General features: G+C 34.0%; 2 protein-coding genes and 1 long non-coding RNA gene across 3 annotated transcripts in view; 1 reads left to right on the top strand and 2 right to left on the bottom strand.

Moving 5' to 3' along the window:
* Nucleotides 1-25,930, bottom strand: part of Vps13 (vacuolar protein sorting 13C) — a 103,012-nt gene that overhangs the window by 34,668 nt on the left and 42,414 nt on the right. Inside the window, exons 29-39 of the mRNA XM_085953718.1 lie at nucleotides 21,688-21,834; nucleotides 19,466-19,668; nucleotides 18,845-18,982; nucleotides 17,731-17,925; nucleotides 17,088-17,290; nucleotides 15,794-15,902; nucleotides 13,718-13,912; nucleotides 8,776-9,051; nucleotides 6,613-6,843; nucleotides 5,554-5,769; nucleotides 167-370 (exon numbers count right to left, since the gene is read on the bottom strand). Of these exons, the coding sequence (XP_085809844.1) occupies nucleotides 167-370; nucleotides 5,554-5,769; nucleotides 6,613-6,843; nucleotides 8,776-9,051; nucleotides 13,718-13,912; nucleotides 15,794-15,902; nucleotides 17,088-17,290; nucleotides 17,731-17,925; nucleotides 18,845-18,982; nucleotides 19,466-19,668; nucleotides 21,688-21,834 (2,117 nt within the window). The remainder of the gene's footprint in view (nucleotides 1-166; nucleotides 371-5,553; nucleotides 5,770-6,612; nucleotides 6,844-8,775; nucleotides 9,052-13,717; nucleotides 13,913-15,793; nucleotides 15,903-17,087; nucleotides 17,291-17,730; nucleotides 17,926-18,844; nucleotides 18,983-19,465; nucleotides 19,669-21,687; nucleotides 21,835-25,930) is intronic.
* LOC147079143 (uncharacterized) lies at nucleotides 22,598-24,299 on the top strand. The gene is made up of 3 exons (XR_015071462.1): nucleotides 22,598-22,628; nucleotides 22,743-22,811; nucleotides 24,167-24,299. It is a non-coding gene; the product is annotated as an uncharacterized LOC147079143 (long non-coding RNA).
* LOC147079142 (histone H2A-like) lies at nucleotides 24,050-25,607 on the bottom strand. Its single transcript, XM_085953822.1, has 2 exons — nucleotides 25,272-25,607; nucleotides 24,050-25,168 (listed from the first exon to the last, which is right to left on the bottom strand). Exon 2 carries the CDS (start codon nucleotides 24,900-24,902, stop codon nucleotides 24,732-24,734), a length of 171 nt encoding a protein of 56 aa, XP_085809948.1. The 5' UTR covers nucleotides 24,903-25,168; nucleotides 25,272-25,607; the 3' UTR covers nucleotides 24,050-24,731.

The following is a 25,930-nucleotide window of genomic DNA, read 5'->3' as shown; positions in this document are numbered from 1 at the left end:
GTATACAAACGTGGGGTATTACTAAGTACAAGCTGGCCATAATAAATGCCAAAATAGAACTTCAGTGTGTAAATATAAATGATCAATAACATTTACAACCTCTCTGATAGGGATTATTCTTCAAATGAGTCATAGTAAAAAGAACAAACTACAAAATATTCCTCACTTGATATATTCTTCCGCCGGTGTTACAAAGAACGACCCCTGAACTTCCCGGCACATCGAGAGAAAATTTCTCTGACCACTCCCCGTTCTCGACACGAATCGCAGCTTTCTTTTTGCCAAAGAAGTTTTTGGCCTTAAACGAGAAGAGTATTGGCTCCTTATAATCGGACGGGTGATACAGGACGTTGCTGGAATCGTCAGAATTCTGAAAATATATTACAAGAGCATTAATATTATTAATAAAAAAACATTCCCTCCCAGACAGAACATAATATTATGTTCATGACATTATGGAGGTACATATTATCATAAAGGTATTATTTTACAAAGATTGCCTGTCAATTCATAGGTTGAGAAGGAAGAGGATAAGGTGAAACATCATGGAAATACCCTGTATCGAAATCGAATACATACATGTTAATTTAATAACCAAATTTAGGAACCAGACCCATTGTTTATGTATTTGTTTGACATCTATCAACCAGATAGGGAGCCTTGGCAATACTCACTCAGTTGTCCATGGATCACATGCTGCTTTTTATTTGACAGTGTCAATTTTATAGAATTATAATAAATATTGTATTCATCTATCTTTTAATGTAGGGACATTATGAAATGGGTTAATATTATCTTTATTATTACTCTCTGGTAATTTCTCTGAATTCTTTGGAAAGATGAAACAAATTTGCAAAGATATAACATGTTGCCTTACACAAATGCAGCATCTCTTCAAAATTCCTCCACATTTATGAATGACGTTTGAATAACAATGTTTGAACTTTGCTGCTACACGAGAAGCCGAAGATCTTTTTATTTTTTTCTATAATAACAAATTACAATAATCATCCTTATTGAGCCAAATTATTCCAAGTTACATGAACGAAGGGCCCTATGCATAGTGCCTAATACATATTTATATAAGTTAGTCTGCTTAGGAGTTACTTTGCCAATTTTTAGATAAATAAGAAATAAGAATTAATACATAATGAGAAACAGGTGGCACCTCTGTAGACGAAATTGAGACAAGAGTGACAGCTGTCATTTAATTACATATTCTAAACAGAAATCAAGTAAATATAGTTTTGAATGATGTTTACTTGTTTCCAATGAAGCAAAATTGTTTGAGTCCTGATTATCTACTCAAACACGAACAACTAGCAGTATTAAACATGTCCTATTATAACATTAAACCACGATTGACACATATTGTACGCATGCGTCAACCGACTAATGTTGCAATACTTTCCATTAAAGAAATATTGTTCAAATATTAGGTACGGTCATTTGTATCCGAAGTGCATTCACTTATTCAATTAACGACTGATAAAGCAACCATTTTAAGTTTATATTAATTATTCAATTTATATCATGCAGTTTATATCAAAAAATATTTTAAATTTAATATTGAAAAATGTAATTTCAAATATTGACATTCTATGCATCAGGCCCTAAGCAGTATAAAATAAATATGATAAGGAAGTACTTATGGATCACAATGAAATTACAATTGGTATTTATACTGCCCTCACGACATTCATCAACGTAGCCTCCTGTCACTTACAACTTCCTCTTCCCCTGATGTCCGTCCTTTTCATACAGGTTCAAATTAACCAAGAGATATCAGTGTCCAGTATTTTAGACAATGATTTGTATTGTACTATAATTAGAGAATATACAACACGTGTTGACATTTTTAATATTCTTTGAGATTTGATTTATAAAAAAAATATTATACTGTGGGTTGGCCCCATTAAAAAATAGCAGCAACTGTTGTAAAATCTCATTTATAACCGCTATCTTTGATGGCCTTTTGTCATTATTATAACACATGTATGACATTATTATTATTCGACCATGTCCGATCCTAAAGGATCATATGGGCCTTCACAGAGTAGAGGTTTTGTATTAACAGATTTTGTTTTTTTTACGAAAAATGGATGTCAGCCACTTGCTCAACCTATTAGGTCCATACCCTGACTCACACACAAATTGGAAAACAATATGTGTACTTGTCAGACCCAGGATTCGAACCTGGGACCCACGGCGTTATAGTCCAACGCTTAAGCCGCGCGGCCACCGCGGCATGCTTATGTATGACATAGCTGATTATATTCAAAATTGTTGGTTTGGTGTATTCACAACTGAATATGATCATTTATCTATCATCTGTATTACAGATGTTATTGATGACCAGACCATTACCATGTAGAAATTGAATAGAAGGGGTGACATACATCCTTGCCGCATCTTCTCCGTATGTCTATATCATGGCATTTAATCTGCGTGTTGCCATTTCATGCCTAAACAGATTTGGACATGCCTTTAACAATTCGGCTCAATAGGGACAATACTATCACTTTATACGCATTATATGCATATTAACATTTTTCTTCCAGTTTTCTTTGTGAAATTACATTTCCTTGTATCTTTAAATGAATTGAACTTTTAAAATTACCATTCTAATTTATCGTTGATGCCCTGAAAATCTTGAAAAGAACCTTGCCATAATACAACATAAAACATTTAAAGCATTCTACAGTGAGTGAGACAGACCATTAAATTGAGATATATTTTTTTTATCTATCTACTGACTATAGGGCAAAATAAGGCAGACATTTCTTGGTGAAAAGCTGTCTGAAAATGTGCTACAGAATTAATTTGTCCATAAAATGAAAGAAAACATGGTAATTCAAAAACCATGCAATACTAAGTAATCACACTAACTAAAATGATTTATTTAATTTGACATATCAATTGAAGGAACAATCATTAATGTAAAAGAAAATATAATAAATCATTAAATATCGTTTTCAAAGATACAGCGTTCAGAGTATACGCTACATAACTTTGCACTCCGACTCTAGGGAGACAATGATGTAATTGATATATTCTAAAAATATATTTTTTACATCTATTATCCATTTATTTATTTATTACTACATATATTAATACAAGTGAATATCATTTGATCTAATTTTATGTGAGCTAATCAGGAAAAGAGTGTAGTAAAATGTGCAAAGTTATGAAGCGTATATTTTAGTTTGTGGTAATTAATAAAATCAGTTTATCACTTGGTATTCACCGCATTAGTATAAATATGGTCATATGACACATGATAAGCTTTATCAAGTATGAGTACTAAAATTCATGTAATGTTATAATTAAGTATTATGGATACTGTTTGGGTGAAGTACAAAGGGAGCTATATGGCATGGATTTCTAAGCTATTGTTTTTAAAAACCTACTTTATTTGTGCAATAAAGGATTTTGAAAAATTAAAAAAGTTACGATCATTTTAGTGGTTTGGAAAGTCTGAAAAATTGTTACTTTTAAGGCATTTAATATGTCTGTTGATTCCAATATTATTGAAAGCTCGTTGGGTTTTCCTGATATAGACCTGATCACAGTTATTGCGTATTAATAATTCATTGATGTTGCTGTTCCCTAAAGGTTTATTTTTGTCTTTCCTATTTGCAAACATTTTTCCCAAGTTATTCAAAGTTTAAAATGCTGTTTCTATGTTAATGTCGTGAATATCAAATGAACGTTCAAATATACCTATATAGTTTGATTGTAAAAAAATTAAAATGAATATTTTATTTAAAAATAATGAGTAAATAATCATAGGTAATAATTTATTAATGATTATATTATACTCACACTTAGTACTTTCTACAATCTATGTAATAAAAATAACTTGTGAACAGTAATAGAATGTTTCTAGCACATCGATGTATGTATCTAATAAAGCGCACATACCATTGAAAAAAAAATATGAAATTATACAATGAGTGCGCATATTATAATATATTATGTATATGTATGTAAGTATGTTGTATTGCTTTATTTGTCATGACATTGATATCTATAAATCTAAAAATTGATTATAGATTTTATTAAAGATGTAATATATAAACTGTTTTACTAAAAAAAATATGGATAACATGAGATTTAAAAATAAAACATGCATTGTAGACCTGATGTATATGTATCACATAATATTGTAATACACATTGTCTAATAATACTACCAACACACTATGTGTATATTATGAAACGATATAAAACAGTATTAAAAGAAATAAACATGATTACAAAGTTAAATGTGCATTCATAATTAAACAAAATAAAAGACAGTAATATGATGATAAATTGAGTGCAATTTGTGAAGGCTTCGATACCTTACGAAGACTGTCAGTAGAATCGCTTCGTTCGTTTTTGCGTGACTTCTGGAATGTCAAAACTCAATACAAAACCCATTTTCAACCAATACAATTAATAGATAAAATCCTAATTGTTGTTATTAGTATTACAAATCTACAGAATTCAGTTGAAATACAAATAACTAACGAGGGGAAAAATGTTAGATTACACAAATACAAATGTGTAGTTATTTAATATAGTCTTACACTTAAAAAGATTCCCCCATACAACAAATACCATTATAATAAAAAAGTTTCATTTCAAAAATCAACCAGTAGAAGTGGGTACAACAGATACTCAACATAGGATCGGTATTAATTAATTCCATAAGTTGTGTGAAAGTGAAAGAAAAATATCTGATTTAAATTAGAATTGTTAAGTGATATAGCGGAGTAGAAATATCTATCATTCCTTTTCACGTTTAAAAGTCAATACTATGCAATCTTGTCATACCAGAGAAATACTCATTTTCAGTTACATTATGTATGTACCTATTTCACTTATGTTAAAAGTTTCCTTATTTCTAGAATTCTAAATGAAGTATTCATTACATGATTAATTTTCTTTACACTTAAATCATTGGTAAAAAAAAGGACATGGTATATTAAAACCATTTTTTTTTTTGGATGCTAAGTATGGATAAAGTACTCAAAAAAACTAAATTGCAGTGTTTATTTAAATATTCATTATGACGTTTTTTATTGTTTTTTTATTATTTAGACATACATTTGATTGTTAATTAATGTCCAAAAGTGAATCCCAGAATCAAATTACAGTCACATTATTTTCAAAACCATATTCTTGACAATAGCTGTTTGTTTAATAATATACGGAATTTCACTATTCGAGTGAGTCGAAAATGGTGTTGAAATGCTTATGATTCTTGACGGGTGCGGTAGTGATATAATAAGGTAGTATAAAGAAGCTAATTCAAATATTAGTATATGAGTCCTTTTTTTCAGTTTCACTTTCATATATTTAATTAAGCTCTGTCTTTTGTAATTTTTATATTCATCTTAATGTGGTTATTCAGAAAAAAAAACCTTATAAATATAACGAATAATTGTTGCACATCGGGGATCCTTTTGAAAAGTAAAAAAACTACTCCTGCACCACATATTAGAATGGTTAATAATTCATGTGAGTTAATTTGAAAGTCAAAGTTTAAAAGTGAAATTAAACTTACTCTGTATGCCAGACTCAAGCCAGTTTTGTTGAGCATCCAGAATGGACAGTACAGGGAGAAGTGTTGGCTTCCGTTCTTTTCAGAGCAGTGCATACCGAGGTCCATCGTCATCTTCTGGACACTGTCGTGGGACTCAAACGACCACACTGAAAATTCGGCTGCGTTTTCCGGTATGACGCTGGTGCATGTCCAGCATTTCTCCAGATAAGAAGGCAACTGGAAATATTACATTGAATGTATTTCTTTAGCTTTAGCTTAAACTTTATATTACACAAAAAAACAGCATTTCCTTATTATGTATCACATTATTTGGTTGATATTAATACAGCCGGATGATTTTTGATTTGATTACATTTAGCTGATAAAAGAAAAGAAAGATCAGTGGCTTTGAGATGTGCTGTTAGAAGTGCATAATATGGATGCAATAAACAGTGAAAATCTCCATATTGAAAGAAATAAACATGAAAAACCGGGTCTTTAAAATATGTCTCCAGAATTCTGCAGTTCTTTGATCACATAGCCAGATGAAAAATCAATAATTTGAAAAGGCTCATCGTCAGCAGAAACAATAAAGATCAACATGGAAGATGGAAGTCAACTACACAATAGTCTGACTATGTAATAGATGCTACAGGATTTTCAATATCTTTATCTTGATCTTGATCGGCAGAATGTATACACTGAAAATAACTTGAGGCTTCTGAAAACCGCCACACCACAAAATTTAGGCTTTGGATAAGAAATGGCCAATATTGGTCTTCTATCTTCTCTATCTTTAGTAATAGCGGTCATATACCTATAAATCAAGACTTCGTGGCTTTTGGTTATGATTCTGAAGAGGAAAAGAAAGGTTTTCTCTGAATTTCACCATTTTATAATCAATAGTTATATTTTTCCTAAAGGTGGCTAAGACCCACATCGGGTTGTAAAACCTTTTGATGTCTTATCAAATTCTTCATAATATCCTCAATAGAGATGATTCGAAATTCTTTATATTAATATCTATCAATAGCCAATAAACGATTATGTATTAATAATAAATAAAATACAACTGCTTACCATTATAACAATGGTGGTCTTCCCTGGTTCGACCTGCGGCAGATGCAGAGTCTCTCCCGGCTTGACGGAATGTTCTTTGAGGTTGAGTATGCCCTGCGGAGAGACAAGGATGTCCACTGGAAGAGTGTTCTGCAGAACAACAGCTGGTCGCAGCCAGATGTTGAAACACGCTGATGACATTGTTCGCCGAGATGAATCCGCCAGGAATACTTGCTCCATTATGCCCACCGCCTGAGAGTTATTGCAAAAACAAACATTTGTACATAATGAGTTTTACCTGTGATATGAGAAAATGTTGTCCCGTAACTTGATTTATATTTAGGTCAATGTAGTATGGAGAGAACTGAATCAGCGGCGGCTGGTCTAACATCATACAAGTGCACTGCACTGCTTGCATTGCTATGAAACATCGTTCAACATCGTAAATCATATTTTTTCTTCATAGGTTTTTAATATTATCGAACACTTATTGTAATGCAAACCATAAACCAAGGTGCCCATATTGCCAATAGGCGATAATACAGGCACTGTGCACCGTATACATCATCCTCACTGAAATCATTTGGGCCCCGGCAATATATTTAGTTAATTAAAATGAACCCAAAGCTTAGTATGAACTAAAGCCATTATAAAACAACTTAAACCATGCTAATCGTTTTTGCTGCAATGCGTAAGTTCCAGAATATTAGAGTAGTAGAGAGCAATTACTAATTTGAATTATGGTTTATTATTATAGACGCAGCAGCTTACTGTTCACGGTCAAATTATGTTTAGTATCATATTTGGCAATCTCGTTTGTAAAATGCCTGTAAAACTAAAAACAATAGAATTCATTATTTTCTAAATTAAAAAACGGTAAGAAATACAACGTCGGCAAGATATTTTGATTTATGTGTACTCCAATTTAAATCAGTGAAGATAAAAGTAATTTTGCTACCTACCTCATTTCTAGAAAATTAATATTTCATTATCCTGTGTGTTGACTAAACAGTCGGTTATTTATAATATAGAAAATTATTAATTCATGAATTCTTGTGATAAGCTAATAAATCTTAATACTATTTTACAAAGTGCAGTTTCATAATAATCATTATTCATGCAGTGTACAAATTGCTAAAGATACCTAATGTACTTATATAGAATAAGATGGCTTCCGTTAAAAGTAAAAGGTATTTACCTACTATAAGAGATACAATCGTTTCTTAAAACTAATCCAATAAAGATTTAAGTAACTCGCATCATGTTTTATTAAAAATATAAAATATACAGGTAATTTTCCAAATGTCAATAACGTTTTGTCGTTTTGCTTCACAATTGATTTCATTTTTCAATAAGGTAAGTTTCCAGCGCACCCTCAAAAATTACAATCCAAAATATCACTGGACGCCACTGAACTGAACAGATATATTTTTCATTTGTACAAAACCATTAGTGTTTGCTTATGGGGGTTTTTATGAGTGTAGATATTGGGTTGAATGTAAAGCTGTGATTATAATATTATGATGCACGTCGCGCTAAATCACGCAAAGTCACGATAAGCTGCCGCTATGGGAAAGAAGTGAGTAATGTCGTTTTTCTCAGTGTTTAAAATGTTATCAGACTGATGCTCCCATCCCGTAGCACATTTTGAACTTTTAAACGAACACTGTCAGTTAGCAAAATCTGCCGAAATCACCTGAACAATGAGGTCACCCCACGTGTACCGTACTGCATCCACACCAGCATGACTCAATGAACGTTTTTTATCATTTTCGGGATGCCTACACATTTTCCACTCATGTCAAAATAGCATGTTTTTTGGTTTTTAGCGGTTGGCACTATATATTTTCTATTAGAATGTTGTCTATTATCTGTGATCTGCAGGTTGGGTTCTGTTCAAAACATTATCTATGAATGTAATATCGTAATAAGTAATTTTAACGTACGCATACGTAGAAACTATTAAAATTAATTGAAATTAGTATGAATAATGAATAATAATTCAAAATACTAATACATTAGAGTTGGCACTCGCCATCATTGAATTTACAGAGATGGTGATCATTCAAAATATCCTGCAAAATGACGGAACCATAGACGAAATTTGTCGCCGTGACAGTACGCAACGTGCATCTCAATATAATAATAACTTAATGCTCATATTTCAATTGAATAGCTTCTTACCTTCATATAAAACTTGTCTTTCTTGTCCCTGTCTCTGGCGGGGCACGCCAGCAGCGCAGTCTGCTCCACAGATTTGCGCAAATCTCTCCAGGCAAAGGGACGCGCACAGACAGTGTGGCGCTCCACAGAGAAGAATAACTCTCCCAGTTTATTGTGCACGGCTCTCAGGGGTAGGTTCATCACAGAATCGGGGGAGACATATCCCAGTGACTCCACTTCATTTCCTGTCGACTTCATGAAGTGGACTTCTACAGGAACTGACAGTCGATTCAGCACCTGATTATTGAAGATTAATTTAAAATCATAATGCACATACAACCATACAACTACACATAGAATAAACATGTTTTAATCACCATAACCCAATAATTATAACATCATTTCATTTTGCAAGATTTAGTTTATTTATTGACTATAACAATATGGACCTTTATGAAATTGGAATATTAAAACAATGCAGAGAAATTTAGTAGTCAGAATAAAATAAATATTTTGTAAGTTGGCAGATTTGAATTAAAACATGACAACTTATTAAGCTGGCATGTCCATGTTCGGTACATACACGCATTTGACATATTTATGATTGTTCATCTAAATATCTTGGCAAAACCTGCACACATTCTGCTTAATCTGTAAACTTGCGTAAGGCTGCGAACAGACGGCAAAACGAAATTTCAAAAACATTCGCCGAACGTCGTCTGCGTTTCAAATGCGTTTGCCCTGCGTTTGCCCTGCGTTTGCTCTGCGTAGATAGAAAACACAGTTTTGAAGGTGATTCATAAACACTTTTTTTTTGAAACTGCACCCTGCTGCGAGAGTATTTATCTCTCAGTACAGTGGCTCTATCACCGGCATCGACAATAGTGTTGTATTAATGGTAGGCACCTTGCCGAACACAATATGGGACGGACGTATTGTTGATATAATTTATTACCCTTAAAAGAAATTGAAAAAATGCCACTTCTTTATTAATTATTATTAGTGTCATCTCACAGTGGCGTTTATGCAATGTGGAAAAACAGATAAAATTTAATAGAAATATTTTATAGATTCAATACCTACATAAAGATTCTACAATCATAAAAAAGTAGGCATGATTCTATTAAAGATACATACCTATTATCTAATGTAACCAAATGCATACTTGTGCATTTCCCAAAAGAATGGTGTTATTTTAAAATATGTATTTCATAATAATATGAATAGGTAGGTAGGTACTTCAATACGTATAGGTACTTATATAAATATTTTATTGAAAATAAAATGGTTCAGATTAGGTATTCATCAAAAATTATTTCAATTTGCATATTAGGAATTATACCTTAACCCGGCACCTGCCTCAAAAATCGTATGACGCACCATAACTACGCATGAATTTCATTATCGTCTTTGTTCTATACTAAAAAAAGCAATAAAAAATATGTCACAGCTCCAGTCGAGAACCCAAAGCCATTAAGATAATTTCGACACACTAAAAAACCGTAATAAATCAGTTATAATATCAGAAACACTCGAACAAACGAATGCTATCCAAATTTGAAAGAACTTACCGCAAGTCGCCATTTTGTAGCAACTAGTTAGAGCTCTGCGCGGTGTGTAATATTTCGACACTTGTGCATACGTTCTCACGAATCGAGCGTTACTAATTTTCAAGTGCATATCGATAAATCACATATTAATGTCTTCGGGTTGAGTCGTAAACAAATATAAAGGGGACCCTTTTAATATATTTAAACTACACAAACACTTCACTTATTGAATATTATTGATAAATTAACACGAACTCACATATTTAAAAAAAAAACAAATACAATAATAAACCTATTTTAAAATTCTTTAGATGTGTGATATATTTTAAAGCAAGGTGACAGACATAACGCAACATCACACGTTGGGCACATATAGCGAGAGAGTTTTGTTTTTTTCGGATTTTTTTTAGAATTCCCGCATACGAAACATCTTCTTCTAGGCTTATCGGTATTTTGTGTCGGTAAAATGTATTCTGGCAAATGTCCCGTTGCACTTTTGGGCAATAATCGTACGGGATTATCGCTAGTTGACGCTGTCGGCTTAGGCAGGGGTGCATTTGAAATTCTCACACAATATTTGTCCACTAGTTGTTTTATTACACAGAGTTGAAAATCGCCCAATGTTTTTTTGTCAGATTTAATAAATTTATATAAATAAAAAGCATTTAATAAATATAAGTCGATCATGTGGAATGCGACCTTTTTATACCACTTGATCGATTTTCTCATACACGACAAGTTGCTAAGCATCATGTCGGACTTATCTACCGTACCCATATTTTTGTTATAATCTATAACACATTTTGGTTTTTCAATGTTTTCGCCAGTTCTATAGTTCACTTTTCCCGTTGGTCCAAATGATGCATCGTGGAGGGTGGATAGCATGTGAACATCCCTCCTATCGTGCCATTTCAGAGCCAAAAGTGGACTATTGTACTTAGCCTCGGTATCTCCCTTTTTCAGTTTGCTGAACTCTGGCATATCTTTACGATTTTTTCTCACTGTACCGCAAGCATTCGTTTTGTGAGAGTGAAGGTATTTAAAGAGCGCCGGACTCAAATACCAGTTATCACACCATAAGGTGTGACCTTTCCCGATATAGTCTTTCATTAGCGTTGTCACTACCGCACCGGAAATACCGAGATTTTCATTGTCTTGTATGTCAGTCCCTTCCCCACAATAAATTATAAAGTCAATGATATATCCTGTCATTACGTCACACATCACAAACATTTTTATTCCAAATCGATGTCTTTTGGAAGGAATGAATTGTTTAAAAATTAATCTACCCTTAAACACGATTATGCTATCATCTATGCAAAGATTCTGATACGGTATCATCGTTTCCCTAAAAATTGTTCTTGTGTGTTCTAACAGTAATCTAATTTTAGCTAGTCTATCATTTGAGGCGGTCACACTAGGATCAGAAAAATGAAGCATTTGTAAAATAAGTTGGTATCGATTTCTAGCCATTATTTTCCCAAAAATGTCTGCATGCAGGTAAGGATTGGTACTCCAATGTTCCTCTATCGACGTGTGCTTATTTCGAGTCATCAGCATTGATACGGCAAAAAATGTATACAACTCCGGCACTGACGTGTCTGTCCAATTGTGTGACCGCGATTTCGGTCCGAGGTCTCCCGCACTTTACGAATGGTTAAAAAATGTATTCGTTTGGTTCACTATTTCCGACATTATATTTTTATTCAAAAAATGTTCAAAGAAAAGACATTCGGGAGAGGATTCGTCCAAGTCGTTCGATGTCATGCCAGATCGACAATCATTGAATTCGTGAACTATTGGAATATACGGACCAGTTCTCCATGACCGCAAAAATTCAATTGGCTCGTCAGAGTCCGTATCGTCAACATCATGATCAGTCTCATGTTGTTCCAATTCCTCTTCCGACATGTCATAATCTGAGTCCAATTCCTCATTAGTACGCACATTTTCTTCCTCCATATTTACGCACTATAAAACTATGAAATGTTTTTAAAATGTTTAACTACAGTATTAAGAAACGCCAAATCACAGAAACCATTAAACTCACACACCATAGTTATTGATATCAGTATTAATTTTCACATTCACTAAAATGGGACACGGTAGACAGTACAAAAAGTATTTTAAAAATCGCGATAAAATAAATTCATACGTTCAATAGTTAATCATGCCAGTTTTAATGTGATAAGTACAACAGACAGCAAAAAAAGGATTTATCAACGATTGCGGTAAATATTCAACTTGTATGTGATAAATACAATCCCGCGCAATGGCCCGCTCGGTTGAAAGTCTGTCGTATACTGCGCAGTCGCGGCGCGCAGTTCAAACTGATTTCTGTCGACCGGCAAAACTTGGCCGTACGAATTGGTTCGAAACTTTGGTGATTATTTTATATTTAGAACCAATGCTTTTAAAATATGTCATAGGTGGCAGGAGAAGGACAAATCAGGCCAAATTTACGTGAAAAAATCAGTCCCGTATGATAAATATGGACGCGGTGGCATCGATTTATACACATGCGCATTGCGAATTTGGCCGATTTGTACAAGGTGTGTGACATCGGCGCCGGCCGGGTTAATATTGTTTATTGTTTTTTTATTTAGTGAGTAGTTATAGTTGGTGACATCTCTCATTAGTTAATATTATTAAACTCCCAACACATTGCACAATGACAAAACTATTGTTTACGAAAAATGACATTTTAATACGCTTACCTATGACCGAATGTATTAATAGTATATAAATACTCTCACAGCAGGGTGCAGTTTCAAAAAGAAAGTGTTTATGAATCGCCTTTTAAATCTGTGTTTTCTATTGCCCCAGAGCAAACGCAGGGAAAACGCATTTGAAACGCAGACGACGTTCGGCGGATGTTTTTGAAACTTCGTTTTGCTGTCTGTTCGCAGCCTACTATGTGCCAGGATATAATATGATATATGAAACATTAATGGTTAAACATCCCAAAACTAGTACTTTGACTCGTCTCATTATTGCTTTGAGGTAGCAATATGTATATTCAAATTTTATGCAGAAGATAGAAGATATCACTGAAAAATATATAAAACTGAAATACATTTTGTAACTGATATTTAACTAATCAAAAAGGAAACTTTTACCACACATAACAAGAGCAGCATTGCTTTAATTAAATTTTTCTAAGAATGACTAATAATACTTAACAGAATTTTGTGAAAGATAAGTCTGATATGTTACTTGAAAAATGAGTCGAATATGTAAAATTAACCAGAATGCATGTGGGAAAAAGAGACTGAATTGAATCAGCGCTATGGAATTAGTAAATTTCACTGAGAAACATTCACATACAAAGTTGTCCAAATCTTAATTTCCTTTAGTGTGTGCATATGTGTGTGTGTGCATGTGTATTCGCGTGTGTGCTTAAATGTGCATACCTGAATGACACTGCGCAGATTAATGTGTATGGTGCCATCGACCATGACCACTTCGGAGATGAGACCACAGCCATCCGCGGCGGACAAGCCGGCCGCTTCATCGCGACTTACGTTTGAGCCCCCTCCGCTCAGTGGGAAGTAGCGCTTGTCTGCACGCACCACCGGCAAAATCAGCTCACAATCTAACTCCAATAACTGGAATAATAATATAGTACATGTTACTATGTGGACTTTATAATTTCAGCACTATAACCCTTGCTGACTTGTTTAAAATAGGTGGCTTTCCCATTTTATCATGCATAAATTGCCGATAAACAGCATGGATTTAAACAATAAATGATCTATTGAGGATTGAACTAATATAAATGCAAGAGTGACCAAGTTGAGTAAATCACCTTCATAGTTATATACAGGTATCCCCATTGATCACAGAGAATACATTTTGGATACAGTAGCGATGAGTGAAATTTGGCGATCAAACATTTATTGGAAAAACAAAACAATTTAAAATATGAAAACACTTTATTAAGTAAACAAAATAAATATCATACATAAAATAAAAGTACTTAATAGTAAGTAGTAACTTTGTAAGAAAATATTAAAATAACATTCATGTTGTGGCATGTCTCCACTTATTATGTAAAATTTATCAATACTTGCCAAATAATCTGATCGTATGCGTGTGATTCCACTCAATATGATGATTCTTGGCACATGGCACATGTCAAAACAAGTGCGAGACAAAAAAATATGATTAAAAATCGATCGAGATATACCAAACAAGAAAAAACCTCAAACAAAAAACCTACTTAGAGAAATCCTAAAAAAAAGGTTTGACTGTTGAATTTGAGCTCATCTTATATAGTCCCGGGTGAGTACTCTTATCATTTGAGCTATCGATCCGCCTATGACTCTGCGATTTTAATTCTTGCTTTAAACTTCAACGAAAAGCAACCAGCTTCATGATAAATAACATAAAAGTAATCAAGCCAGGGCTTGGCGAATGACGAGGTGGATGATCATGTCTTGTAACGCGCAATAACATCACTGACCAATATTCCATACATTCCAGTAATCCGGCACCATCATATTTTATATAGTGCCAAATTGGTGAGATTCTACTGTGTTTTCAATAATAAGAATCTAACACTTACATCGTGTGTATATCCAGTATTGAATAAAAAAAAAAAATTTAATTAAAAAACTGTATAGTAATCCATTCACTACATAACTATAATAATGTTAAAATGAATATACAGTCGAACTTGGTTATTACGATCACGGATATAGCGAGATCTCGGATGTAATGAGGAAACATTCGTTGTCATTTTAGTTTATGATTTTCTCCATATCTTTATTCACTTTTATAACGAACTACTTATCGGGTATACCAAGCTAAAATATCGTCAAAAATTTTCTTAAAACTGTCGATCATTTAAAAACATTTCGACCCTAAGCAATAAAATCCTACCGGACAGGATGCCACCGGGATCGGATTACGTTTATGACACTAGTTAAAGTGTCTAATTGGTGTTTTAGCCGACAATATTGATATAAAGTATCCACACATATGGTTGAAATTGCATGTAAAAAATCCAAGGTTTGTGAAGTCAGTAGGTACCTACCAGCGTTCATTACAATAAACAACTTCTTTTGTAGTTTATGAATGCGATGCTAGTTTCAGGAATTTTTACGATGGTTTTCAGATTTTTTATGTTCTAAATAATATGCTTACTCTGGACAATGCATAATAAACACCCAAGAGTTATTTAATGGGTGAGTGCTTTGAGGAGAAATTTAAGAACAATGAGAGTGAAAACAATGAAACAAGAATCAATTTTAAATTTTATAAGAAAAGTGGATTGACAGACAAATGTAATATGTGTGTAACAAGTGTGTAAATAAATTCTAATTGTATAGTTTTGTTTGAATTGCTACTTTTTGTGTTATGTGACCGCTCATTTAAAAATACCTATTCTCTGATACAACGAGTAACGCTTATAACGAGCAAATTCAGTTGGTCCCATCTACCCCGTAATAACCAAGTTCGACTGTATGTATATACATATCAGTTACCTTGATGTGTAGGGACCATTTTGGAAGACTTTGATTTAGTCCGGTGGAAGTAGCCAATCCAGAACGTAACTGTAGCGGTATAGAATCTCCATGTTTCAGTGTCACTTCCCTAAAAATATATTCACATATTAAATTTATCTGACATACTGTAGCAACGTATGAACATAATTGTCAGTGATTTCCAGAAACTACAGGTGTTTGTAGTACAGAATCTTGCGAAACATCTATTGCCCAATCTGTGAAGACGGCATCTTGTGACATTACTACAATCATGAAATCTCCCTGGTGAGCCTGATGTCATCAGATTTATCAAAATTCAATGCCCATGATAAGATCGCTAAGAAGCGGCCAAGGTCCATCCGGGGATGTAGCGCCAGAGAAGAAGTAAGAACATTTATTATACTATGAGCTCAAACCTCTTCCATGTGTAATGAACATATACCTACAGTAAAACCTCGTTAATAATAACACGGACAATTTGAAATTCGCCGTAAATTGAAATTTTCGGGAAAAAACTCCCTTCACCATTATTTTCATATAAAACCATACATTTAATTCAAATTTTATAATACGAAATGATTTCAGAATCCTAGCATATAAAAATATTCAATAAATCCTAATAAAGTACACTATTTCATGAGCCAGTCATTGAAAATTGTGACAGACTTTTTTTAAAACATCATAAATTGCTTATTTTATGAAGGTAATAAAAATAAACCTGACATTTTATGACCTATTAATCAGTGGCACAACTGCACATCACTCAAAGGAAAAACAATAGCTCACGTCATGCTTAAGGGCTATAGGTATGTATTGTTGAATGTTTATTGGATTTTCACACATTTTACTAGAGAACCAATGCCAAACAATTAATTTATTTTTTTTAAATTGTAGTATTTTAACCCCCCCCCCCCCCCCCCCACACATTTCATATTCCGTAGTTCGAATATTTTTTTCGATTTTCAGCCCCGTGGAATTCATATTAACAAGGTTGTAATGTACATAGTATGTAATTGCAGTTTCATACTCTTTCATACATTTTTTAGATACATGGAATCGTATCACGTAGCCCACAATTACATGCAAACATCACAATCAAGAAATTTGCAGAGAGATTTTTCTAACTATTTATTTTTGGTAAACTGAAAGTAACCAAAATCCAAATATGAAAGTTGATAAAAATAAACACCTAGAACCTTGTATTGATTTGATAAACATTTCGCCAAATCAAAATATGCTACAATATATTATAATACAGTACATATAGTACAATATAGTAAAATAAGTAAATCACTTGTTATTGGGTGGATTTTGAAGATCCAGAATGCTGGAGTCAAGTCCTTGAGTGTAGAGAGTGAAAGCATCTCTGTCGAGCAGGAGATGAACTGTCATCCCGGTATCGTTCCTCACCAGGTACGGTGAAGAAGTTTCTGAAGTCTTGGGAGGAAGTCCTCCTTGAACAGCAGTTGAAAATGATTTACCCAGTTGGGACAACACCTGAAAACACAAACAAATTACATAGGTATAGGTTTTTAATTTTTGTTTAATCAAATTATGTATGGTGTCAAATTACAGCAGGACTACATAATTCACAAATAACGGCTGTACCTAGTGAAAGCCATTGATTGAGGCGTAACCGATGTAGGCACTCGGTCCCTGGGCCATCACCAGAGAAGATAGAAGAACGGTCTGTAATGCTAACTTAAGTAAATATATTGTATAAAGTCAAAAATTGTTAAACACATGCATCTCTCGCGTCAAAGCATGTTCGGAGATATGAATGAAATTTACTCCAGTAGGCATTTTTTCAGAAAATATTTCATTGTATTCAACAGTTTTTAATTGTTTTCTAATAATATCATTTTTATAATTTAAAACTAGGTATCCATATTTCTATTTATATTTATATAATACTATTTTAATTAATTTTAACAAACCTGCAAGGCCGTATTTGTGATGGTCAATTCAAGAGTTTCAGAACTGGTAATTTGGACAGTCAGGTTGGGCTGCGGCAGGTTGACTTCTCCATCAACCGCGTCTCCAGGAATGGCCGGAGAACCTTCCTTGCTCGGGGACACAGTGCTGACACTCGTGAAACCATTAGGGCTGCCTTCATTCTTATTCATTTGAACCTGGAAGAGATAAACGACTTTTGAAAGGTAGCTCTGAAGGGGTTTTAATTGACACATATTGTGCAAGTTTACTTTGAATTTGTTAACCCAGAGATTCGAGTATCGAACTCACCAATTAAGAATGCATCACACCAACTACTGCTCTACTGTGGGTAGATATAAATACTGCTGTTGGGGGTAGGTATACGATTTGTAACAAAAACAGTAGGTACTCACTTGTTAATTATAGACAATATAAATAATGATGTATGTACATTTTAAATAAATAAATACATGTGACACAACCCTGAAATCAAGTCATCGAGGGCCAAGAAAAAGCAAATAAGCCAAAACATCAGTGTTACAGTAATATTGTTCAGAATTATTCAGCTTCTCGAAAATACACAATCATACACAAAACAATACACAATAGTGAATGTTTTTATTTTACCACTGGAGAGAGCTAGTTTCTCATACGATTAAAACAAGGATTAAGGTCGAATAATCTCATAGAAATGGCATATAAGTCACAACATTGAAGTTGCTAGTTTACTCCAATGCTCACGATAGCCGAGCGGTTACCATGTCGTGGGTCTCGTGCTCGAATCCCGGGTCTGGTAAAATTCACATGTTGTTTTTAAATGTATGTTTGAACCCAGAGTAAAGACTCAATAGGTTGAGCAAGTGGCTAAGATTCATTTCTCGTTAAAACCTAATTCTGTTCATACAACCTTCTGTGTGTGAAGGACTATGATCCTCTTAGTATCGGTCATGGTTTTCAAAAAAAAAGTTTACACCTGCTGTGCCTAATTCTGTTGTGGGCAGGTAAGTGGTAGTTAGCAATGATCTCTCTTATCAATTTAGAAGTAACCATAAAAATAATCATCATTTTATTCATTTCATATTGACCACGATGGTAAAGTTTTTTGCTCTAACAAACCTGCATTTTAAGATCCCACGGGACGTGTCTGCAAATGTTGTCAGTCCAAGCTTCCACCGGTTCAATGAGCGGCTCCCATAATGCTAAAGAATTGTTGTAATACGACACTTGCATTGACCATGTAGATTCCAAATTTAGCTGAAAAAAAGATTTTAAAAAAATGTTTTTAAATTTTTTTTTACTTCTCCTTGTTCATTTACAATAAATTACTAGGTAGTATCAATTGAGCAGTTGAGGATTAAAGAAATTCAAGTGTATAGATGAAAAAGTTGAGAGAACCGTGTACCCTTTTAATCCCCGGCCCATTAATTATTATGTTCTCACCAACATCACTCATATCTTTGGGATCTTCAATATACCTTCTCACAGAACGGATGTGTTGTTTCATGATAGCATCTATCGTGCGGTTAAGGAAGAAAGTTGAATAAAAGTATTATGAAATAATACTTTTATTAAATAGATAAACAATATCATGTGAATTACGGATTATAATAATAATTGATATTATTTATTCTCGATACTAGCCATAGCCAGGCAAATATAATTCCATTGTGTAATATATCGGTAAAAAATACAAAGGTTGTATTCAATACATTGGGTCACAATAGAGAGAAGGCCTACCTGTCCACTCCAGTCCTTAACCTCAGCCTGCAGAGAGGCCTGCATGCTGAGCATGGGAATGGTGTCGTTTCCGAGACCTGCTTCGATGGACAGGATTATGACGGGGGCGGAAACTAAACATTTCTCTCCGGCGATAACCGGCGCTGCCACTACAGCAGCGTTTGCCTGCTCTCCGTACAAGTTCAAAGCATCTTGCCCTATTTCTGAAATCAATCACAAACAAAATAATGTAGGGATAAGAAAAAGTGCAAAATCGGCATAAGTAAAACTCAATGAATTTAACAATAATTACAAATTGAATACCTCCTCGCACATCATGTTTGCCTGATACTAATACATATTACATGACGATCTTTGCTCTCACATTCCTATCCTTCAAGCAATTTTACACTGCAGCTAAGAAATTTTACTTCATATTGCACTAGATAATATAATAATCATGACCTCATTCGATTCCCAACATTTTTTGTTTTGAGGGAGGCCTTGAACCTCTACCAGGCTGACACATATTAAAGCTCCAATTGACTAAATAGACATGTAAAACAGTAAGCAGCGCCATATTATTGCAGCTGTCTTTCAGCACACTCAAAGAATGTTCATTACCAAGATAATATGTACTATATTTTATTAATTCCGCATGGCTATCATAAACAGATACATATTATACAGAAAATGTTTAATATTCTAATTACACATCCACAAATATTCAGTTGGTGGGCGCGGAAGTGAAATTTTTTTTATAAATATTTGCACTCGTCCAAAACTAATAAACAGGTCAATAAAACAGAATAGTACATAAATATATCAATAAAATAAATCAATGTTGTGCTGTAACTGTAATAGCGCCTGTACACGTGCATGGATTTACTGGCAGCAATAGTGAGTATTTTAAACTATCGTGACAATAACTGTATACACATAAAAGTGCTGACTGTCTCTCCAATCTCATTCTTCAAAAGTAAGCGAGCCACGATGTTGTCGTTTTATGGTACTATTTGACAGGTCATAAAAATCGGTTAGCCTCAAAATGAGTCTGTCCGCAATGTAGTTCATTTTTTTGCCGGTAGGTTCGCCACTATCGTTTTACTGCACAGCCGCAGATCGAAAAAATCCCAACTGTCGCATGAAAATTCAGAAGCTTCCGAACTTTTTTGATTCATGCACGCAATCTTGCAACTGCAGGATAATACATGTTTACACGTATATTTCCTTGTTATGGTCGCGATAATACGTAAGTAAAATTCATGCAAGTGTAAACGGGTTATAAGGTCGGTGTGCAATTTTTTAAATGCTTTGACATAAACAAAAGGAACAATGCATAGTAGGCGGCGACGTTCATCACTATTGTACGACAACATCTTCTTGGCTACGCTTCTAGGCGCTGCTGTATACTAAATGGGAGGAGCTTGTTAGTTTATAATGGAATTTCGGGTAAAAATGGGCGGAGCATGTTAGTTCACAGTTTTAACACGTAGCCAAAAAGATGTTGTCGTACAATAACAACTGAATTCCTCATTTTTGTTCTTTCATGCGTTACTACCAAAAAAATTCATCTCTCATGTAACAATCTTGCTATTTTAATAATATAATTTCAGTTATATTTTTCTTGCATATCTTTCCATCCTGCTGAATTTGAATAATTGTTACTGTGATAACTCCACCACACCATGTGTTTTTTTTGAAAGTGGTTATGAAGAAATAGATTACGTACATGGAAAGCGCTAAGCCAAATGGTCATTATGGACATTATTGTGAAAATTGGTTATTTATGGGGTCAAATTATCTATGGCGTCCCAAGTGCGTCAGCAAGACAAAGTTACAACTATTTTTGAAAGGGTAATTAGTGAATTTTACACCCACGTTGGCCGCGCGTCTTAAGCGTCGGCCTATAGTCGTGGGTCTCAGTTTCAAATCCAGGGTCTGAGAGGTACACATATTGTTTTTTAATTTGTGTATGAGAGTATGGACCTAATAGGTTGAGCAAGTGGCTGACATCCATTTCTCGTAAAAACAAAATCTGTTAATAGAAACCTCCATTCTGTGGAGGCCCGCCCATATGATCCTATTAGGATTGGACATGGTTGAAGAAGAAGAAGAATTAGTGAAAACTAATAAAATTCTTTTTTGTAATTGCTCTTCTGTAAAGATACAAATCATCACTTTTCATGGCACTCATAAACGCACTTTTAACTTTCGATATGTACAATAATTTAATAAATTACCTGTTCGCAAAAACCAATAGTTGTGCTGATGGAAGGGTTTGATGGCCCACAAGTCTTTGTATACTCCCACTGTGTCGACTTTCTGTGCCGAGTCGTCTTCGCTTTTAGTCATTGTCACCATCACGCGATTCAACAGGTCGATTGTAGCTAAAAAATAATATACATTTCAGCAGTAAGTAATGCAGCTTATCAAATTGAGAAGTCTAAATGTGAACATCAGCGATTGTAAATCATTTGTCTATCAATTTTTTTGGTTTGGAAATATGGCTTTGGTAACTGAGAACTGGAAAAGTCGGTAAAAAGCATTTTCGAAACCATATTCAAATGAGTATTTATCATTCTACTCAAATATCACTAACTACAATGATGGTATCCAAATAAAAATGAAAAAATAATCTGCAATGATAAATTTTATGAAACTAACCATAAAATTTAATTTATTATTTCAATGGTTAGGATTGATCAAAGAAAAGACTTTGCAAAACATTGTAAAACAGTGGAGGTACCTATTTTTATACTACCAAATTTCCACTTATAATAAATTGCCCAAGGACCATTAGGCCTATTCTTAACAATTATCACTTTAGCACATTTACGATGTTACCATTGGTCCAAGTTAACACATTTGTTATTCAGGCACACTGTCAGGTATTATCACTTTAGAGGCAGCTAACTTTCATATCCGGTTTAAACGGCTAACTACGGCGTGAAGTACGTACGTTATTTGCTGGTATATTATCTATGATTTTCTGACTTCGGTTAAAATCGGCCATGTTCATGCCGCGTTGTCTCTGGTACCCGAACGGCGCGAGCTTTGTTTATATAAATGTCAAACGTCAAACGTAACCAAACTTAACCTACAATTTTGCCAGTCATTTCAATTGCATAAAATATAGATAATATACGTAAAGTCAATTGTCAATCGGACAAAGATTTTGACGGTAAGAATATATAATTTAAATATTACAATGTTGTTTGTGTGTATGGAACAGTAGGTATATTATTTTGTTTGGGATTATTATGCAACTATAGTACAAAACTTTTTTATATTCCAGCACGTAAAATATCAAGGCGTCATCCTGTGGAAGAAGCCGAGAGCACACCATTGCAACCCCGGCCTAGAGGTAATAGTTAAATATTGTTTGTTTCATATTTGTTTATATAAAAAATATTGAAGAAAACCTCGGTGTAGGAAAATGGTTGAAAAAACACCGCAAACATACAGCTTGTCTTATATTTTTTCCATCAATGTTGCCGGCCATGAATAGGGATGTTTCCAACCTTTTATTGGAGAATAACCAGACGAAAGTACTATTATCATACATTCATAATATAATATATATATATTTTAACTATATCAAAATAGCATTCACCTAGACTAGGTCATCATGACCGATTGACTGCATTCATACTTGCTTTACACTAATATAATATTATGTATGCAGTATGTAAACAAACAATATTTATTTAGTAAGTAAGTAGTACATACGCCTGCCATATCTATACTTAATACATGTGGCCCTCGACTTTCACACGTAATTAGTTCCTCAGAAAGTGTACATTAAAATATTATTTATTTATCAATGGGTGTAATAAAGTTACGGGTGTTTCTTTAGAAACTTGTTATATATATATAAATAGTCGAATACCACCCTTTTATATATTTGAGAAGGTGACAGGGAACGGAGGAGAGAGTAGCAACTGCGTGGTAGATTACAGTTTTTGCATTATCAACAAGAATCTACATTGTAAGAAATGTACGAAATAACGAATTATTTTAAAGTCGAGGGCCACCCTACTACGATATCAAAAGAGAGTATTGTATCAGGAGAAATTATGTATATGTGTTGTAAAAAAAATAATCCAAGTATAAAACCATTACTAACAATTTTTATTAATCTTAATATAATACAATATAATTATTATATATAAAAGTATAAAACAGAATAAGTACATAATAGTATGTGCATTATGATAAATTTGGCATATTTCAGTCATTTGTCGATAATATATTGGATAAAAGGTTAGTTATTTATTACGTCGCATTTATTTAATTAATTATTGGCACCAAAATATCTGTTGACAATTCTCTGTTGAGCAGAATACGCCTGCCTTATCCTATTGGCATTCCAAGTGTCAGTATATACAAATTCAGATGGGACAGGGTCATCTACAAGTTAGATTCGGTATCCTGTAAAAAAAGAGATTTGTTAGCACAATACATTACATACTCAATCCAATGTCACATCTATTTAAGTACCTATTGTTTTCATTTACTTGAACTTAAATTACCTAAATTCTTGTATCACGTTGTGCAGAATACAATATGCATATATTTTTTTTATTTTTGTTGCTTTTTGTTCGCTCGTAGGCATCTAAATTTTGTTTTAAGTACACCGTTGAGTCTCTCTACCACATTCGTTGAACAGTGGGTTTCTCAACCGCATAACCTAATTTGCCTGAAATGTTTTTAGATTAGTCAATACCAAGAAAACCAAAAGGAAACAAGAGAATAACGAAGATGACCGAGAGAGAAGACGAAAGCTGCAACCGACTACATCATCTGCTTCACGTTCGTCAGCTGAATGCAGAACTAAGATTTCAATGATCACAATCTGTTTTTTGAATATGTTTTTGATTAAATAAATTTGAAACGTTATACATTGTTGTTTCATTAAATACCCACTCATAACTATGCAAAATTTTGATTCCTTTTATGTCTACGGAATACGGGTAATTGTAAAACCAAACGAAAATGTTTGTTACTGGCAGTGCCAGTGGCGAAGGGTGGAGGTAGGCTGTTAAGATCCGCCATAAATAGTGCACACTAAACTTTAAGTTAAAACTCTTTCGTTATGCAATCGTTCCATTTCCAATTTGACCAGTGATTCGTTAAATAATAAATGTCATCTCATAAGCAACAATAACGACCTCGACACGTTCGCTACCAGTCGAATTTGAATAAAAATGGGGGCCCTGAAAAGGGCCTTTTGTACGACGATAGATGGATTATTGCATGTAATCATAGACGATAAGATTTTTTTTCACGCCTTCTCAGTCTTCTTGGGCAAGAGCACCGCCTGGATATTGGACAGCACTCCACCCTGGGCGATGGTGACGCCGGAGAGCAGCTTGTTCAGCTCCTCGTTGCGGATGGCGAGCTGCAAATGACGAGGGATGATCCTGGTCTTCTTGTTGTCCAACATTAGCTGCATCTCCTTCGTATATCATATATACGTTTGAATACAGGCTAAATTATTTGGCACATACATGTGGAACGGTGTGGAATGAGTTATTGAGCGCTGAAAACGAGCCTGTCCATTAGATACTGGTATAGTGATTGTGTTAATCGTCACCAAAATAGATGTCAACAATTCGTTGACGAGTAGCATATGCCTCCCTTAATCTATTTTGATTCCGCGTCTCATTATACACGAATTCCGATAGGACAGGCTCATCAACAGGTTCTAGATTCGGTATCCTGAAAAAGAAAGAAAAAGAGATGTGTTAGCACATGACAGACTCAGTCCAATGTCACATCTATTTAAGTAATGTTTTCATTTACTTGAAACTTCAATAATTACCTATAATGTTGCATCATGTTATGCAGAATACAACACGCATATATTATCTTGGTTGCCTTCTCAGGTTTATAATGGAGGGCTCTATCCCCTCGAAGGCATCTAAATTTTGCTTTCAACACACCGTTCAGTCTCTCTATGACATTCCTTGTTGAGCAGTGGGCAGCCGTATAGCGAGCTTCAGGTGAATCTACCTCGGCACGTAGAATCGGAATGAGCATATATTTTTCTACCGCATACCCTGAATCACCTGAAATGTTTTTTGGATCAATCAATAACAAGAGGAAATGAAGAATGACGAAGGACAATGAACAATGATAATCTGTTAATTTTAATATGTTTTCTGTCGTGGTGAATGCTTAAAGATGAAGTAGGTAGGTATTTACATGTGCTGTTGTCAAACTGAGTAAATGTATCTTACCCATGATGTTATCTTGCGCTGTCATAAAGTAGGGTTAAGTATAGCTACTAAATGTCGAAGTAATTTGTGATTTTAATTACCTGAATTTGGACAGGAATTCCTTTGGGTATGCCTCTCATCAACACGGAGTCCAATTTGGTCACTATCTCGATCACTATTTCTTTCGACAGTCTGTATAATTGTAGAATGTAGATGGATAATAAAATTGATAAAACAATATTACGACGGTTATTTGACATCC

Source organism: Rhyacophila brunnea, unplaced genomic scaffold, assembly GCF_057557595.1.
Source record: "Rhyacophila brunnea isolate RB1 unplaced genomic scaffold, BYU_Rbru_1.0 scaffold_10, whole genome shotgun sequence".
Lineage (NCBI taxonomy): Eukaryota > Metazoa > Arthropoda > Insecta > Trichoptera > Rhyacophilidae > Rhyacophila > Rhyacophila brunnea.
The sequence above is the reverse complement of the archived record's forward strand: the minus strand, read 5'-3'. Positions and strand labels throughout refer to the sequence as shown.